Raw genomic sequence first — 18820 nt, forward strand, 5'->3', positions numbered from 1 at the left:
TAAGAGGGTCTTTTCAGCAATTATTCTGCTCCTCTCTGGTTTCTTCTTAAAGTTTCTCGGTATGGAGACAAAATGTCTTCCTCTGATCTTATTTTGTTTTTCTTTATACTACACCTATTCACTTTTATTGTTAGTGCATAATCCATGTTTGCAATGCATTGTTTTTGTTGTTATAATCATCATCATCATGTCTAAACTGTTACTGTTGCTGTTACCATCATTCTCTGTGATTACAACTATTATTGCCATAGACTTAACATCATTTTATTGTTATCATCAACATCATTATCGCCATCATTGCTGAAGTCATTCATTGTTCCAGATTTTCAATACTGTACATTATTTTATTTCAACTGTAGAAAGGGATGTCAGTTCATAAAGGTAAAAGTGGGGAGGGGATAGGCTCTCATTTTCAACTCCAAGATATAAAATGTTCTTACAAAAGAGAGGCTGAGGATGTGGGCTGGGGTTGGGGGGCTGATAAAGAAAAAATTGGGGCAGTGTTATTACACAAAATTTCTTGAATTCATTTCTGTCACAAAGGAATCTAGAGAAAAAGAAGACATTACATATAACAGTGATATTCTGAATGTATGAACAAGCTAATATAAACTGTAACAACCTTGAAAACTACAGAAGTCCTGTCCTGGATGGATAAGGACAACCTAAAATTTGGTAACTGATATAAAAACAGATACTTCCATATCAATCTGAGACATCTAATCTCCAGAAGCATAATCAGCGATCTAACTTATGTGACCTTTAAAAGATAAGTTTGAAGTGTTTTGGACATATAAAATGCTGATAAAGATGCCAGTTATTTACTTTATATTACTGAACAGAACAGAAAAAGCACACCAAAACTTTCTCCTGGCAGATGTGACATAATGAATCCCTGAGCAAATGACAGAGAATAATTTGGGGCCAAAGGTGGAAGATAGTTATTTAGTTTTGACTTATTGGTGAAGAGTTACAATGTGGATCTTTGATAAGGGCGAATAAAGAGTTGGCAAGAGAAATTAGTCAAGCAGAACATCACTGTAAATAGGGAAAGGAACAGATGTAAGGCCATCAACAACACTATGTGAAGTACAGCAAATCTGGTTACAGAGAAATGATTTTGAATCTCATAGATTCTACTACACCTGTCATGACTACTAAGAGGCAGCACCAGTATAGCTACTTTTATCCCATCCCTGATAACCAGTAGCTTTCACCGTTTTCTTCAGGAACCAGTAATCATTCTTGACCACTCTACAACCTAACACGTGATGACCCCTCCCCAGCCCACGTACACACACACATCCCAACATAATGTTGATAAAAAATGTTTCGGTTGCATCTTGCTTGGCAGGTGCCATGATGGTGATTTTAAATGCATTCATGACGAGCTCTCATTTTTCTAGCATTTTCTCCTTTCCATTCTCTCTTTTGGTCATTATACTGTATCAAAAATATAAATAATTTTACATGTCCAAATTAATTTTAATAACCCATTAAGGTAAAAAAATTATTCCTTCATTTAGGAGCAACATGACACCTACCAGCTGGCTTCCCTCATCTTTAAAATGACAAAATGATAAACTAAAACTCTGTTTTTCACACTTCCTACTACCTGTGCTCTGTAAAAAGACAGTCCCTTTGCTAGCATCCCACTATTTTTTCCCTACATTTTCCTTCCTACTGGGTTGCCTTTCTTGGCAGCTTCAACATAGAATATAATTATATACACAGGGACAATTGATGAGTTCTACACCCAATGATGATAATGGCACAAACGTGATAATGAAAATGATGTAATATTAGCATACCAGTAAGGTTTATCAAATCTTATCTTGAAATTATATGGTCCCCTGATTCTGTATGTGTGCTGATAAGATAGCTATATAAAGATTTTAATTTTTTCTTAGATATTCATTATCAAACCACCTAACTTTCTGTATTTTAAAATCACACATGAGAACAAATCTTAATTTCCACTTGCAAACATCTAGACACAATATGTCAGTTGAAAAGGGGAATAGACACAATATGTCAGTTGAAAAGGGGAAAATTTTCTGTCACTGTGACAATCCAATATCAAGAATTTTTCTTATATATTATAATTAACTGATAAGTATTGAAAAAATACTTTATTTTCTTGTCAAAAATTGGATAGCAAACAAAATGCGCTCAAATAAAACATGCCAGTGTACTAAATTTTCGTTACTTGTTCTTTTTTTATTACCATGTTATATATGCTGAAAACTAAACAAAAAACAAGTCATTGCACTGTCGTTAAAATGACAGAGAGAGAGAGAGAGAGAGGTTCCCTTTCTAATGCATACACTATTTTCAAAAGAAGTCTTGTAGCAGAAATATTTCACAATAACTACATGAAATCAATGAAGCTTATATAGGGTAGATTTACGTAATTACTACATAAAAAAATACTTGCTATTTTCTTCAAATGAAATGCTCCCAACTAAGTGAGCCTTTCATTCCTTCCTTATTTACTCCATACCAATGATGATGATTAGACATCCAGCAAATTACAATACTGTACATTATAATCTACCTTCTTTTGAACTCTTGTTGTTATCGGGGCAGGATGGTATGTCTGCTCTGCAGAGTCAAACAAGTGGTTCAGTCAATGAGAAATGACAGACAGATTGATGGTGTTTGTGTTGTTACTTTGTCCGTGGACATCCTGTGGTATTTCTCATTACAGGACTGTCTCAATAGCAGCAGACACTGCTGTATTTAGGCATTGCAGCAGTTAGCCTGCTGATTGACTGACTGAATACAGAATTTAGGACAAAGGCCAAGCACTGGGACCTATGAGGTCATTCTGCACTGAAACGGAAATTGACAGTAAAAGTTTGAAAGGTGTAACAGGAGGAAAACCTCACAGTTACACTATGAATCAATTGTTAGGAGAGGGTGGAAAGTAAGATGGAAGAAAGAATATGAAAGAAGGTACAGTACAAGGAACAAAAGGGATTGCAGCTAGGGGTCGAAGTCACGCTGCAAAGAACCTCAAGTAATGCCTACAGTGCAACGCACAAGGTGCACTAACGGCGCTACCCCCATTCAGGGGTTAGCCTGTATATTCCTTAGTTTGATGCAAAAGTCATATTGAGTCTACAGAGGATAACCTTGAGTTCTCAGTGGAGAACTAGCCAGAGCTTAATCACAGTATTTAGTCCTTTAGTGGCTTTTTGTCCCAGTAAGCATGGCTACAGTTAGCACATTTTTTGCTAGAGTTTCGTTGACCTACCCACATATTCCAAACTACACTTCAGACACACACAAATTTGTAAACAATCATTGAACACAGTTCACTAGTCAATAACTCTTTCGACTTGAACAGGTTGCCTATCTCATTCTCACTTCTGCGTCCACCCTAAGCATATATGTGAAAGGTCAGCCCTAGTACTGCTGTCTGCAAGACCTATTCAATTCATGTCTGGAGATTAAATAAATGCTAAATACTGTATGACAAATGGGTACCTACGTAGAAATATGCTTTATATAATAAAAACTTGATAAGTATTAGACACAGGGAACACATTACTTACACCTAAACCCACTGTATGTCTGTCATTAATGATTTTATCAACTACAGTCAGACTTTGAGTTCAAGACCTTATGGCAACAAAATACTTTTGTCAAACTAAAAACTAAGTACTTTAATCATGGAACACTTTGGGTAGTCACTATCAAATTCATTATTTTTTTTTTTAAATTGGTCAGCTGTAACATCTGCCATCTACTTAATTTAAAAACATAATAGTAAGAATGAAAATCAGAATTAATAATGATATCTTATTTCTTTATACAATACATTTATACAATTGATCTTCATGAGAATGCTCAAATAGGACTCATCATCAATAAGTAAAAATATTTTAAAATTTTTATTATCTTGAGGAATCTTAATATCTAATCATTGGCAGTACTTTTATTTTTGTACATATGGCATAAAAATAATGCTTCTCAACTTAGTGCATATCCATTTTCAACAATAACTTTTTTTTGGTTGAATTATTATCTCAACCATGCTGCTTACCTTACTAGAATTACCCTTTCATAATTAATCACAGGATATCATCTTAAAATTACTGTCACATATAACCTAAAAGTAAAAAAAATGACGATTTCCTATGCGATCAGGTGGGGCATTAGCATCTTTGTTAAGACTGTCTGAGCTAACAGCAAGAACCAAATGTCACTATGGCAACATACAGAAATGAGAGAAAATATTTCAACTCTTGCTGCTTTACTAAAAAAAAAAAAAAAAAAAAAAAAAAAAAAAAACGTAAAGAAAGAGCTCATGAAAATGAAAATCACACATCACCATACTGAAACTAAACATCAAAGAAAAGCACTTCCTGCAAAGAAAAAACAAAAATGTAAACAACAAAGTGATTTCAACAAAGTCAAAGGCAATAGCCACACAATGATGATGAAGTACTAAATGGCTGATAAAATGTTGATCTAATGCAACTCAAGCTAACTACCCACTCAGCAGTCACTAAATTTTTTCTTCTATATTGATGTTTGAGGAAGAAGACCACGTTTAAAAAAAACATGGGAACTTGAATTTGATATTATCTTAAACTAATGCAGGAGCACCAACGGTTGTCAAGATACAATAAAAAAATTTACATCAGGGTAGGGAGATCTAGCTGTTAAAAGACCTGATAACAGAATGCTATTACTATTAGGAAAAGCTTCAAAAAGAATTCTTTGCTTTGGTATAATAAACTGCCCTGGTTCTAAGACTGTCAACTTCTTTTGGCACCCATAACCTTTGGTAACATTTGTTTGTGTCCTATATATTTTTTTTCCAAAGCATCTGCTTAAAGCTTTTTTCATAAAAGTGTAATAAGTAATATTTATAAATTCCACAGGAGTTGTGACCTATAAATATGGCTATTATACAGATGAAGTAAATTCTTAACCTCCGATTCAGTTGATTACCCTCATTACCCTCATTAATGTATTTTCTGCATAGATTCTTTAAAACTGCAAGTCATTTTTCACATCTTTCAATTCTATAGACTGGGCTTTACAACTGACGATAAATCTTCACAACTGTAGAAGATATATATAAATATTTGTCTTCAATTATGACACTGATACACCAATAAAAGGAAACTATTTTGAATTATAATAAAGTTACGTAATAACTCTAAAGATGGCTTATCATAATATACCTATTCATTTATGATATACTGTACACAGCACCTGTAGCTGATCAGTACCCTCAACACCATTGTTTTTAAAATGATTGCTTAGGTTTCATAATGTTTTGCGAGTTAAAAGTGGACTACGGGGTCCCCTTGGTGTGCTTGGGTCTGTGAGGGCAAGAATAGCTTCAGTTTGACCTGTTATATGGGTTATATTTTCCCTTAAAGTTGAGTAGATTGCAGGCTGCATCAAAGGTGATGGCACACTTGGTGGTTGAGAAGAAAGAATTGACACACACTGTTGGACAGTACTTATATGTGACATCAAGAGCTGACCACGCTGGTGACATTCTTGCAACCGTCCTCGAGCCTCAACTACCCAACCTTCTGTTACAACTCTTAAATCATTCTCTTGGCTTACCTATAAAAGAAAATCATGATAAATGGCACAAAATGTAACTTTTTGAAAATAAAATTAATTTATTCACACAAAACAGGTACTGTACTTATAATTTGTCTTTTTGTTTGCCATGGAATTGTTACAGACACTTCAGAACTGTGTGTGCATGGGCAAATCCATGGGTCTTAAGCAGCTTTTCTGTAATTATCTGTGTTATCTGATACATGATCTGCTACATAAATTTGCATTATGAGCAATGGATAAATACGAAAAAATTAATTTTGCTGATAAAAATACAATTTAAAAAAACATTAATTTTATTCATTCAAAACTCATCACTTTATGACAGCCTTCAGGGATTTCAACTCTCCAGACAGAAAAGAAGAATCCAGCTCACCATCTTCATATCTGGGTTCCAAAGCCTATCAGAAGAAAATGGTCTTATCAACTACTGTCTACAGCACAAAAATGAGTAACCAAGCTGACCTTGCTAAGCAACAGGTGACCAAGATTAGGAAGAGGAAGAGTCATAATCAGGAGTATCCTCTCCTTTCACAGGAGAGTAAAAACCTGGCCTGCAGCTACAAGAGGGTTAACTGAGAAAAATTCAAAGAATTTATGAGATAGGCCTCAAGGTAAAAGCATTTAAAGGATTTGAGGACTTCCATAAATGCAAAACTGATAACAGAAAAAATTTCCATACAGTATACAGTATCTCATACAGGCCAGAGGTGTAAATATAGCCCTAATCGCACGAGCTGAATGGTATGAGTTTGGGAAAGTTATCATGAGTTTTAAAGCAGAATGAAATACATGTAATAGCATTCAACTTGACAAACTTTGGGGCCTGGCTTTCTGATATGCAACAGAAAGTCTTCTCAGTAACCAAGACGCTATATACTGTAAATCGTGCATTTGAATATTATCTATTATCAGTTCCACATAGTTCCTAATCTAAACATTCAATGTAGCTTATACGTACAGAAGTCTGTTAACTTGAGGTGGGTGTTCTATCGTACTTATGCTTGGGGATGAAAAAGTAAGCTCCCAATTTCAAAAATTTTTGGTCAAAGCAAGGATGAAATGTTGATATAGGTGTATGATGAGGTTGAAAAGCAGCCGTCTGTATCTTCAACACAAAACCAGTCACATAGGAAGCCCAATTCCTCTCCAGTTGTGTGTAGTAAGAAACCTTGCTAGAAAGAGCAAGTAACTCATGCATTTGCCTAGCTAAAGCTAGGGTTACTAAGAATGCTGTCTTTAAGGTAGGATCCCTAGCGAAGCATCCATGAGGAGTTTGTCAACTGAACTGGATTGGCATTTTAACAACAATGAAGGGGGCTGCTGAGTCCTACATGTATATTATAAATAATGGGTCTCTATGAAAAGAATCTGATACAGTATTCTGAAACTAACCATTCACCTTAATCTTAGCTCCTTCCACAGAATAATACAGGCAGTCCCTGCTTACCGGCAGCATCGGTTAACAGTGTTTCGGTGTTACAGCACTTGACTAGTGACATTGCTAACCAGATTTTTGGCACCTAGCGATTTTAGGTGCCAGTAAGCAATTTTTGGCACCAGTAAGTGGTTACTGGCATCTGCAAGAGGTTTAGCTGCATTGGTAAGCGGTTTATCCACATCGGTAAGCAGTTTACCGGCATCAGTAAGCAGTTTATTGGTGCCAATAACTGATTAATGGTGCCATTAACCGATTATCAGCACCACTATTGGCAATTTTCGGTTAGCAGTGCTTGGCCGGGAACAGAAACCCCCCTGTTAACCAGGGACTGCCTGTAATCCCTTTATTAACAAGCAATACTGCCATAACAATCTAAATACATGAAAGATACTTTTATTCTCCAAATCAAGAAAAATGAATACGAAAGCTCTGTTTAAAATTTGGTTGAGAAAATTTTATTTCACATTTCAGACAGAAAAACCCATACCTGAGTTTTAGTTTGTTTCAGTGTCTTCATGGCTTCTGCAAGTTTCATGCCTAATTCTTGCATTTCTACTTCCAACTTGTCAGCATAAGCACATTCCACATCACTTCGTAATGGAGCATTACTATGCCAGCGAGCAATTGCCGATGTCATTTTTCTTCTTGGGCCAAGTTTCCTGAAATAACAAATTTACAATTTGTAAATACACTATATGAAAAAATTGAGACTTGAAAATACAGTTAAAAGATCTCACCAAGAACCAGAAATACAGAAAAAGATACAGCCAGGGCTAGCTAGGCTAAAAATATCAAGTGAGGTGGTGGCTGTTCAAAGAAAACCATTGTATTTACATTTTGCTGACAACTACAGGCAGTAACTAAGATGTCCAAGCTGGCAAATGTATACACTTACAAATGGGGGGAAAAGTAAGAAAATACCAGTAAATATCAACACTAATCAATCTGGAAGTGATAGCAAGATCAATAAATATAGGGTGAGTGATCTAATAAGCCATAATTCTTTCTAAGAAATTTTAAGTCAAAATTTTCCAAAGAATGAGAGCACAGATGTTATAAAACACTGGACATGGAGAGTGAAGACTGGAGACACAGTCAGAAAGTCAGGAAAACAGATTATTTTTCTGTAAAGTATCTGAAGATGACTGCTAGCAAAGATAAGGCTAATATCAAACAATGAATGTTTGTTTACACAAATTCAATTTTCTTCAGATTCCATTTACTCAAAGGGATTATATATTCTTAAAATATTTTCTAATTGCTGTATCAAATATACTTACTGAATCCCACATTCTTTTAAATCTTGGTCTGTAAGGGTCAAGAAAACTTGTAAATCAACATCTTGTTCTCGAAATACATTCATGTAAGAGCTCAGCCCTAACTGGCCGAGTAAAGTTTCCAAGTCTGTTGGTTGAACATTTGCTGAAAAAAAAAAAAGGAAAAAATACATTGGTGTAAAAATGGAAATGGAAATGTTAAAAATGTTCTAAACACTCACAAATTTTGTTTTTAATAAATTCAGACCTATCATTTATATTCATAAACCTGTCCATTAAAAAAACTACATTTCATGAGCAAATCTTACCCTGTTATTGAAGCTACTGTACTGTTTACCAGCAGTTCTAATACATATTCTCTAAATAATTATAACAGTACTGCATATAGTTTACAGTATTAATAATCTTGCCTATACTAAAATGGAAAATCAGAGATATGCAAACACTATGCTTATCATATGTAATTAAATTAATCAAAATAAGGAAACTACCCCACACGCATTCATGAAAAGCTCATGGAAAAATATACCATTTCACAGGCTGTGATCAAAAGAAATAATTGCTGCATACATGAAGCTGTGAAACTTTCTTTAATGTAGCATATCTGCAGAGAACTGTTTATATAATAAAGAAATCTTGAAGAATAAAAGATACCAGCCTTATACATGTACAGTAATAGCAGCATACCAAACAGAAACTGGTATGAAAAACAAAACCTAAACTAAGCTAGTTAATAATAAACAAAGTTAAACAGAGCAGATATTCAGAAAAGAAAGGCACCACTTATTTCAAAACTGCTTACTGCCAAGTAACATCTTTAATACTTTACCACATTTATTCTAATATTTCTACATGAAAAACACATTACCAGAGTGAAATTTGCAGTAGGAATGAGTGAAATTATCATGCTAAAGCAAATCTAAAAGTAAAATGACCATTAAAATTTGAAAATTCAAGGAATAAGACAAAACTGGAATAATTTCACAGCTAACAAGACAAAACTGGCAAATGACAAGGTAGGAGCCCTTCTTACATTTTTCAGTATGTTTGAAAAATAATCTGGTCATATTTAAGGGGAATATAATCTGGTCATTTTTAAGGGGGGTATGTAACAGCTAAATATCACTAAAAGGACAAAAGTACTCTTGAATGGCTAGGGATTTAAAACATAAAAAGGTCATTAAATTTCTTGAATGCACCTCCATTCCTTTAATAAGTTCTAGCTTTAACCATTTTTCAATGAAACCTAACAAAAATGAATTCTTGCATAAAAATATTTGCTTGACAGAAGCATTACAATGAGATGCTTTCAAGTACTCTTAGGTTCTAGCCTCACACTGAAAAACTACAAGACATCTTACTATTATCTACAGATGGCGTAGTACTGTTGCTCCTACTTGTTCTCTGGTTAGCTTGCTGGTCTGTTCGTCGAGCCTCTATCGCTGCTGGACCATCATACAAACTAGGCGCACTCCCAACTGAAAGTATGAAACCAGAATACATAAAGTGCTTATGTGCTAAAATGAGTTATGCTGTAATAACCAATCCTTTACTAATACACATTTGTAAACAGTAACCCCTAATGTGGGGGAACGTGACTGCAAGAAATCTGAGAAACTCTGTGGGACCTGATGTGGCTTAAGAGCAAAATGCTTAGGCCGAGAAACTTACTACTAATAGACCAGCACCTGATAGACAAAATGGTAATGAAGGAGAGCTAAAATCTTTAACATTACAAGAAAGATGATGGTGGACAATCTAGAATTACACAATGAAAAACCAATAAGTAACTTTACCTTGTAATCCACACTGTGTAATTGCTGCTGCAACTTCGTAAAAACCAGCATCTTGAGCAATTCTTGCAGCTGTGTGGCCTTGATGAGTGGTGAGTGATGTTGCAGCTCCTTTTTGTAACAATGCTTTCACCAATCCTATATCACCCATTTTTGCAGCATACATGAGGGGAGTCATTCCTGTGGCTCTTTCACTGTAAAAAAAAAAAATTATCTATCTGTGTTGCTGATCCTTTGGCTACAGAAGTTCTTACTGTGTATGTAAAAAAAAATTATCTATCTGTATTGCTGATCCTTTGGCTACAGAAGTTCTTTCTCTGTATGTAACTGCTAAACTGTAGCTGTAATGAATGTTGGCAACAGGAATTTTTTTAGACAAAATTAGTTCTCATACAAAGTCATCACTCATATATGCCAACATTTCTGGTTGTGAAATGTCCTCAGTTTTACGCTCTTTTGTCTAACAGACAGATAATCAGTAGTAACAGAACATGCACCACCTGGATCCTCAGGTAGCTATTACATTAATTATACACTTTTCCATTACCAGCACTTCACACATAATCACATTTTTTCCATGTCCATCTTCAGTATGCAATCCATTTACAGTCATAAGGTTATTAAACATTTACTTTTCTAGCTACAATGATAAAATTTTTAGCTACAATGATCATTTTTTAATCTCAAAATCTATCAAAAGACTTACTAATGCTTAGAACTGCAATCTCACTTAAGTCAGACTAAAACAAATTTGAGTTCTGGTCACTTTTATCTTGTCCAAGTGCAACTTTTCAGTCAATCATCTCCGCTTTTCTCAAACTCAAAGACATGTTCCTCTTATCCCTTGACAACCTCAATTTGTGACTATTATAGGCAAGGCTCTTATTTCATTCCACACTCTTGCACTTTATCTCATCACTATGTAGCCTTCTAAGTTGACATTTGGAATCCATTCCTTATTCTACCATTGCTATGACAAGCTATTAGTGGCTAAATTGCCAACCTGAACTTCTAAAAACCGTACATCCTTTAGTGGATTGTCAACATATGGGACTGGCAGAAGCACTAGCAACACTTAATAATAACACCAGTCTGAATTTTCTTCTCTTATTTCATCTAAGTACGGAAATGGTGAGCACTACAAATGTAAAAGAAAATGTTAAAATTTCAAATTCACAGATTCATACCACTGCCTAATACATGTCCCTCATTCTCCTCTGATTGGTCAAAAATGTATTAATTTAAGAGAAGAGCTATTGAGGCAGTGGAGTTTAATGCCACTTCAAAAATTTTTCGGTTGGCATTCCTTTGAATACCAAAGTAAAATACAAACTTTGTTTTGTAAATTATTTTAATAAATTTTTCTAGTTAGTTATTTTACTATAACCAATATATGATGTGCAATATGGAAATCCTAAAATTCCATTACTGCATAGAATCTCCATGGAAAATCTGCCAACATTCTTTGGTGCTAAATGAAATACCTTTTCCTTCTATAATAGCTCCTAAAGCCCATGAGCTAAATAAAATATCATAGCAGACTAACAACAATACAGTTCTAAAGACCCTAATAATTTCCTGAATGTTTTTTGCATTCTATTAGTAATAATTAACCAACTCTTAGACTACAGTATTAATGAAGATATATCTAGTGAGTCCTATATTCAATTATACCGTTTACTAGGAATGAAATGAAGAAGGTACTGTTACTATATTATCATTAATTAGCTCACTAGAACCACTGAATCAAATTAATAGAATCTCACAAGGTCACCCTAAGGATTGGTTCTGAAAGGAGAGGGACAACTGGCAGTCAAGATAAAGAAGTTGGATAGACAGGTAAGTATGAACGTTGTTTATGACTGAGCTGGTGTTATGCCACCACTGGCTCGTGCTCATAGAGTAGCCTGTAAAACTGAAATAGAACAAATATATTTATGAGAAGTAGAACAAATGAATTTGTGAGAAGTACAGAACAAATGAATTTATAAGAAGTATAAGCAGCTGCATAGAACAAGCAAGTCACATTAAATGTTGTAATCCAGGGGATGCAGATTCAAACTACTACTGATCTTTACCAGATCCACTTAAGTTGTTCTGGCTTTCAAATGTCATCTGCACAGGTTATTTATTGGCGTGGAAAGCAGGAGTTACTCTTTAAATCTCAGTTTCCACTGTTTTCTATTATAGAACAATATGCTTACTCATAGAAACCCTTGGAGGTATGTACGTATAGGGAAACTGGGATTTTCTGTACGTTAATACTGAGATTTTTTTTTATTAATAGCAAACTTGGGTTAAACTTTATATTGCTCAGATTTTACAGCTCATTCAAGAACACATCCTTTGTGTGAACCCTATGTAACTCAGTTTTCTAGTTCAATTAGTTTTCATAATAATAATAATAATAATAATAATAATAATAATAATAATAATAATAATAATAATAATAATAATAATAATAATAATAATAATAATAATGGTGAAGAAATCACAAATGGTGTAAATGTAAATATATATTAGAAATATAAAGTATATACAAAATAGAGCTTTTGAGAACTTGCCCGATTCCTTAAGAAAGAGAATTGAGAAAGTTCTCAAAAACTCTCATTTGTTTATGCATATATATCTAATTTCCTCACCATTTTTGTGACATGCTATTATGCGATTTTTATGAATAATAATAATTTTAATAATAATAATAATAATAATAATAATAATAATAATAATAATAATAATAATAAATAAAACTTACCAGGAATTGAGGTTAACTCTATGCTTCAATAACAGTGCAACAACATTGTGATACCCAGTACAAACTGCATGAAATAAAGCTGTCCAATCACGATTATCACGAGTCTCCAAGATACTTCCAGCCTGAAATTTACATAAGATGACACCTTCAGCATATGCTGTTCAACAAATATTTTAAGATAATATTTACTTCTTAAATTAAAAACTGTGAAAAATTCTAGTAATCCTTCATTTATTTCGACTAATACATCCATGGCCCTGCCAGATCTTGGAAATTTCCAGATATTAAATAACACTCCACAGATGCAAAACAGCAATTTTTTAATCTTTTATTCTCTATTTCGTCACTACACAGTGCTGTAGACTAATGTGCTTCTGCACAACACAGAATATACTGAACATTATTTTACACACACACACACAAAACAAACTGTGCAGCACACTGTATGTAAAATGTACAGACAAGACTTAACATTGAAATTATTTCTCTCTCTGTCTGTTTGTCTCTCTCATCTGTGAGCAATGCTAAAACTGCTTAAATGGGCTGGACTTGAATTTTTGTTGTTGTTATAAAGAATATCCCCTAAACAGAAAGAGAATGTCAAGTAAACGTACAACAATGTGATGCATATGTGTAAATACACAAACACACATACATGTATGTATACACATGATAATTTTACACTGATCAAGTAGCTACCATTTTGTACTGCATTTTGGTACCTCCACAATAAAAAATCTTATAAGCATTTCATTAAAATGTGTGTGTGTGTGTGTGGACTATTTAAAGGTGTATTACAACAATATTGTTATTTATTTTGAATGCCACACAAAATTTATGAGATCTTTACACCATCTGATACACAACTTAGGTTACTAGAGCTTAGGTTATGGTAAATCATTGGTTGAAACCTTTGGTAAATATATAATGCATGAAATTTACTGATTAACAATTATATTAATTACTTTACAGTATTCCATTAGTATTCCTGTATTAAAATTCTTACTATTATCAATTTACTGATGACATCAAATTCTTACTATGAATTTGTAAAAGAGAGAGAGAGCAATACAAGATTTTTTAATCAATTACAACTGAACACACAGCAAACAAGATTTAGATGCCATATATCTAATCATTTTATTGTCTTGAACTCATATGAACATGCAATACCTATTGCCCCCAAATGTAATCTAATTTAACATTATGACCAAATGAAAAGTGACGAATAATTAAGCAAACTTGGGAATGTTAAGATACCTAAATTAATTTGGACGGGTCTGAAATGAGTATGTGATATCCAACAGAGCAAGAATGAAGAAGGCAAAAGTACATTATAATTATCATTATGATTGAGACCAGTGAATTGCAATTTTGTACAGTGAACTCTCATAGGGTTCGCCTGAAGAACTTGTTTGTGAATGAAAAATGAATACCGGTACTGAAATAGATAATGAAAAATGAATACTGAAAAAGATAAAGTGGAAATAAAATGGGACAGAAGTGACACGACCAAAGAATGGATGAGGAGTGAAAGACAGAAAGCAATGCAGCTAGAGACTTTAGATAAAATTCATTTAATATTTCTTAAAGTATACCACAGTTGGCATATCTGCTCCCAAGGAGCTGATAACATTATGTTGAACAGTATACAATGAAACTCCCCAACAATGGAAATTTTTGTTAACAGATATTCAAAGCCCAAAAACAACAGGGTTTTTAGATTCAATGTTATAGAAAAATGCGGGTGAATTATTAAAGATATCCACATGCATCACAAGAAAAAGAAAATACATCTTACAAATCATTACACAATTATTAAAAAAAATAACTTGGAATACTGAACATTTTCCAAAACAAATGTATACATAAAGGCAAAAATGAACATACAGTGAAATAGTGAGAACACAACTGTTCTACAAACCTTTATCAATATTTCTACGATAGTATCATTACCACACACAGCTGCAACCATGAGGGCATTGCAGCCATGGTGGTTCCTAACATGAACAGATGCCTTGGATTCAAGAAGGAAATCAATTATGTCCATGTGGCCATAATGGGCAGCATACATCAGGGCGGTCCATCCACTGCTGTTTTTTTTATCACACATACTTTTATCTCTGACAAAATATAAAAAAAATATACAATATATTATTCTCTTACATCAAAATAAATGTGTACAGTATTTTTTATATCTAACACATATATATTTTTTAAAACACTGTACTTTTCATAGGTGTACAAATAACTCAGCCTGATATCATTTTTTGTAACAAGATAGGTAACTAGTGGTAGGTGGGTAACTTTCCCATTCACCAGTATCATTTACTTTTCCTTTGGAATCAGGGCCTGTTCCACAAAAGGCTGGTTTAATCTTAAAATAACTACAGGCAGTCCCGGTTATCGGTACCGCTCTGTATTCCAACTGCCTGAACCAAAAATTCGCGATAATCAGATCTTCAATGACACCCTAGTTTTGAGATAACAACTGCATAACCTGTTGGGCAGCCACCTCAGGTCCAAAGAGATAAGTCTAAGGACTTGTAGGAGACATCCCTTGGGCAAAATGTGATAAAGGTAGTCTGATGCTGCCAGATACTTGCCTCATTCTATGAACCAAAAAGTTCTTTGAATGGCTAGGGACAGGCCAACACCCCTGGCTTCAATAACTCTCACCAGGACCAGACAACCATCCTCCTCACACAACAAATTGTATGACCACTAATTCCTTCATGAAGCCAGAAAGTAAGTGTTTTCCGCACACTACAGGAGGAACGTAAGATTCATCCAAAATACAGTATAGAGGGTTTTGATGCCCAAAATGTTTTATAATAGCAAATAGAGAAGATAGGGAAATTTCAGGAGAGGTAAGAATGCAATAATTCATTCTCACTCAATGACAGATGAAGAAAAAGTGCATAGTGATGGCAATTAAAAAAAGATTTTCCCCTACTCACCTCCCTTAGCCACCAGTTAACCCACCTTATTACCAAGCTCAATGACCTTTTTCCAACTTATGCTGAAGGTGATAATTTCTATTACTGTATGAACAAATGACTTACCAAGCTCAATGACCTAACTTATGAACAAATGACTGACATACAAAATGGATGGTTCTACCTTGCTTTGCTGAAAAAAAAAGAGAACTAACTGTAAACTCACTGACGTATTATTTCCTTGACTCTGTCTAAACATCCAATACTGGCTGCTGTGAAGACATCAAGCTGAAGACAACCATCATCATTACAGTCTTCATTCCCAAGCCAAACTTTCAGTGGTTTGTCATAAAAGCTTTTCTCCGTCCAGGTCTCCTCTAACTCCGACATGCTGCATGATCCTGTAATATAAGTATATCTAATAAGATGCAGTACCTGAATAACTCAATGTTATTTACTTACTTTTATTTACTTACTTTGTTGTTTGATTCTCAAGTTTTTTTAAAATCTCTGTCAAAGAAGATTTTTCAAAGCTTTCAAAACTTTTACTGGCCCTGACATCAAAAAAAACCATTTTTAATGTTAGTTTATTCTGTAAATATTATTAATCCTGTTTTTGCAGCAAGGCATCTCTCTTCTAATTGACCACATCTTTGTAACAAAAAAGATGACTTTTTGTCTTTTAAATCTCCTTGAAACAATTTTATGTGATTTTATGAATTATGTATCATCTCAAAACTTTTACTGAATTTGACACATCAATCAATTCATGCATTTTTTAACCATGAATTACAATCCCCACTTCTTGTAATTCATAAAATTGCATATGCTGTATTTTCCAAATGCTCTGTGGACCAAACCAAAGGAGAATATCATCAGGCCACAACTCTGCTTGTTCAGAGGTGTCAAAGACATGGGAACCAACAACCTTAAAGAACCAGTGAACACATCCTGGTAACAAAAAAGATGTCTTTTATTTTATGAGGGAGACCAGATAGCATCCTTCTCGCACTCAAGTTTTATTAACAAAATTTAGCCCACATTGATCAGTTCCAAATTGAAAGCCATGAATAAGAAACAATAGTCTATATTCTACTTTGAAACTGCTTCAACTGAGAGATGTCCTCTTTCAACATGGGCTGAAAAAAAGTTTTAGGCTTATATTCAGCATGGGCAATACCTCCATGCACCCACCTACTTCCAGTTAACCACCTGATTAACAAACTTTGGGCAAAGGAAAAGTGCTAGGTTATGTCCAGCGAATGGGCAGTGGTCCCCTCACCCAGCTGCCACCCAGCCTTAATGACTGTTTCCAGGAACGCTCCCATGTAAATGGCGATGAATAGTATTCTTGCTTGCAAAAAAGAAAAAAAAAAGCCTCTCCTCAACTCAACTGAGACAACCTTGCCTGTGGTCCAACTGCCAATGAGGACAAAGTTTATAAGGTTAGGTCATGTTTAATTTCTGAATTTTACTTTTATGATTTAAGGTACTTTAAGTCTGGTTAGACTGGGGTTTGTCACCCAGCCAGCGCCTTCTCCCATCGGTCTGGTTAGGACTTTGTCTCTTCACCCCCTGATCCAAACAGGCTAAGGACCCTGAGCCCCAAGTTTATTTAGGTTAGGGAAGGTTAGGTTAAGATGCATCCCTTTGATTGATCTTGTGACATCTTTGTCATTTATACTGAGTTTTGTGACTGACAGTGCTTATAACCATAAACCATATATTTTTCCAGCTGCTTATTTTATAATTTATTTATTTTAGACTCCCCTTGTTGGTGCAATTCACACACTGTTGGTTCTCCATACAACCCCAATTTTCCATAAAGGTACCTTATAACTGTTTGTAAAAAAGGCTAAAGAAATACAAAAACCAGTGATTCGCACAAACTATGATTCTCAGAAACACGTGCAACACTATAAAAGCAGTTAAAAAAATGTATGATTCTATTATTTAGCCTGAAGTTCTAGTATTAGGCCCCTAACAAGGCCTAATACCCAGAAATGCAAGGTAATGTACATAAGGCATAATCTTCATCAACTTGTGCTTGACCTCATAGCATAAACTGCACAATTCTAATATAAATTAACCTGACTAATAGCAATTTAGGTTGCTTAATTGGGCATAGGGTATTATACGAAGGTTTCAAGAATATATATATACAATCTAGGCTAAATCTTTAACTAACCAAGTCATAAGGGTAAAGGCTGTGGGTCTATTACTTAAAAGCAAATCTTAATTAACATGCCCTAGCTCAGACACTAATTAAACCTACCCTAGACGGTAACAGCAGGCTAGTTCTTAAACCATAGGCTGCTAACTTATATAAGTTTTACTAACTAAAGTAAGAAGCCCAGATTTGGTTGCATGCTCGACGTTTATGGCTATTCTAAGTTTCTCTGTTCACAAACTTTAAAAGTTTATTATATTTACTTTAAAACCAAATTGACAGACGGTAGACTGGCCCAGCTGATCATTCGACGTCACTCAAGGCAGAAGAGTTGAATGAAGAGGCGCTCATAGTAACTTCATTGTACTCGTGGAAATAAACAAACTTTTTAGCACCATCCTACCCCGAACTGACAACGTTGAATAGTGATCAGAAATAAATATATATTTGTGTCCTTTAAATAATTTTGGAAGTTTTAATGATTCCGTTAAATTATATAAAATTATAGAAATCAATTGTAACTTCATTCCACAGCAATTAAAATGACATCAAATACATTATTAAGAGCTTTTGAGCTACTATGATTTTTTCCTGCTTAAAACTATATTATGCGCAACGTAACTTCATTCTGTAGCAATCAAAATGACATAAACTACAGTATTAAGAACTGTTGAGATACTATGATTTTTTTCTTACTTAAAATTATATCAAGAGCAAAGTGCATTAAAATTACGTGTGAACAATGGATCAGATAGGTTCTTGGTTACGTATTTAGGACGAATGCATTGAAACAAAACTGAACTATTGGCTCATTACAAACTTAATATGTTTCTAGCGAAAGTAAAGTCGC

The 18820-nt window shown here is 34.3% G+C and overlaps 1 protein-coding gene across 1 annotated transcript; it reads right to left on the reverse strand.

Annotated features, from left to right (window-relative positions):
* Positions 1–3793: 3793 nt before the first annotated feature.
* LOC136828885 (ankyrin repeat and SAM domain-containing protein 3-like) lies at positions 3794–18401 on the reverse strand. Its single transcript, XM_067087182.1, has 9 exons — positions 18234–18401; positions 16027–16201; positions 14786–14984; positions 12862–12983; positions 10110–10300; positions 9675–9791; positions 8317–8458; positions 7524–7695; positions 3794–5595 (listed from the first exon to the last, which is right to left on the reverse strand). Exons 2-9 carry the CDS (start codon positions 16188–16190, stop codon positions 5287–5289), a joined length of 1416 nt encoding a protein of 471 aa, XP_066943283.1. The 5' UTR covers positions 16191–16201; positions 18234–18401; the 3' UTR covers positions 3794–5286.
* Between the last annotated feature and the right edge of the window lie 419 nt (positions 18402–18820).

The sequence above is a fragment of the Macrobrachium rosenbergii genome, chromosome 43, assembly GCF_040412425.1.
Source record: "Macrobrachium rosenbergii isolate ZJJX-2024 chromosome 43, ASM4041242v1, whole genome shotgun sequence".
Lineage (NCBI taxonomy): Eukaryota > Metazoa > Arthropoda > Malacostraca > Decapoda > Palaemonidae > Macrobrachium > Macrobrachium rosenbergii.

Bases quoted from the DNA above. Each gene is read 5' to 3' on its own strand.
- LOC136828885 (XM_067087182.1), bottom strand. From the start codon at position 16,190: ATGTCGGAGTTAGAGGAGACCTGGACGGAGAAAAGCTTTTATGACAAA. The intron at 14,985-16,026 runs GTGAGTTTACAG...ATATTTTGTCAG, and splicing joins GTCAAGGAAATAATACGTCA to AGATAAAAGTATGTGTGATA. The intron at 7,696-8,316 runs GTAAGTATATTT...TTGTTATTTCAG, and splicing joins TTAAAAGAATGTGGGATTCA to GAAACTTGGCCCAAGAAGAA.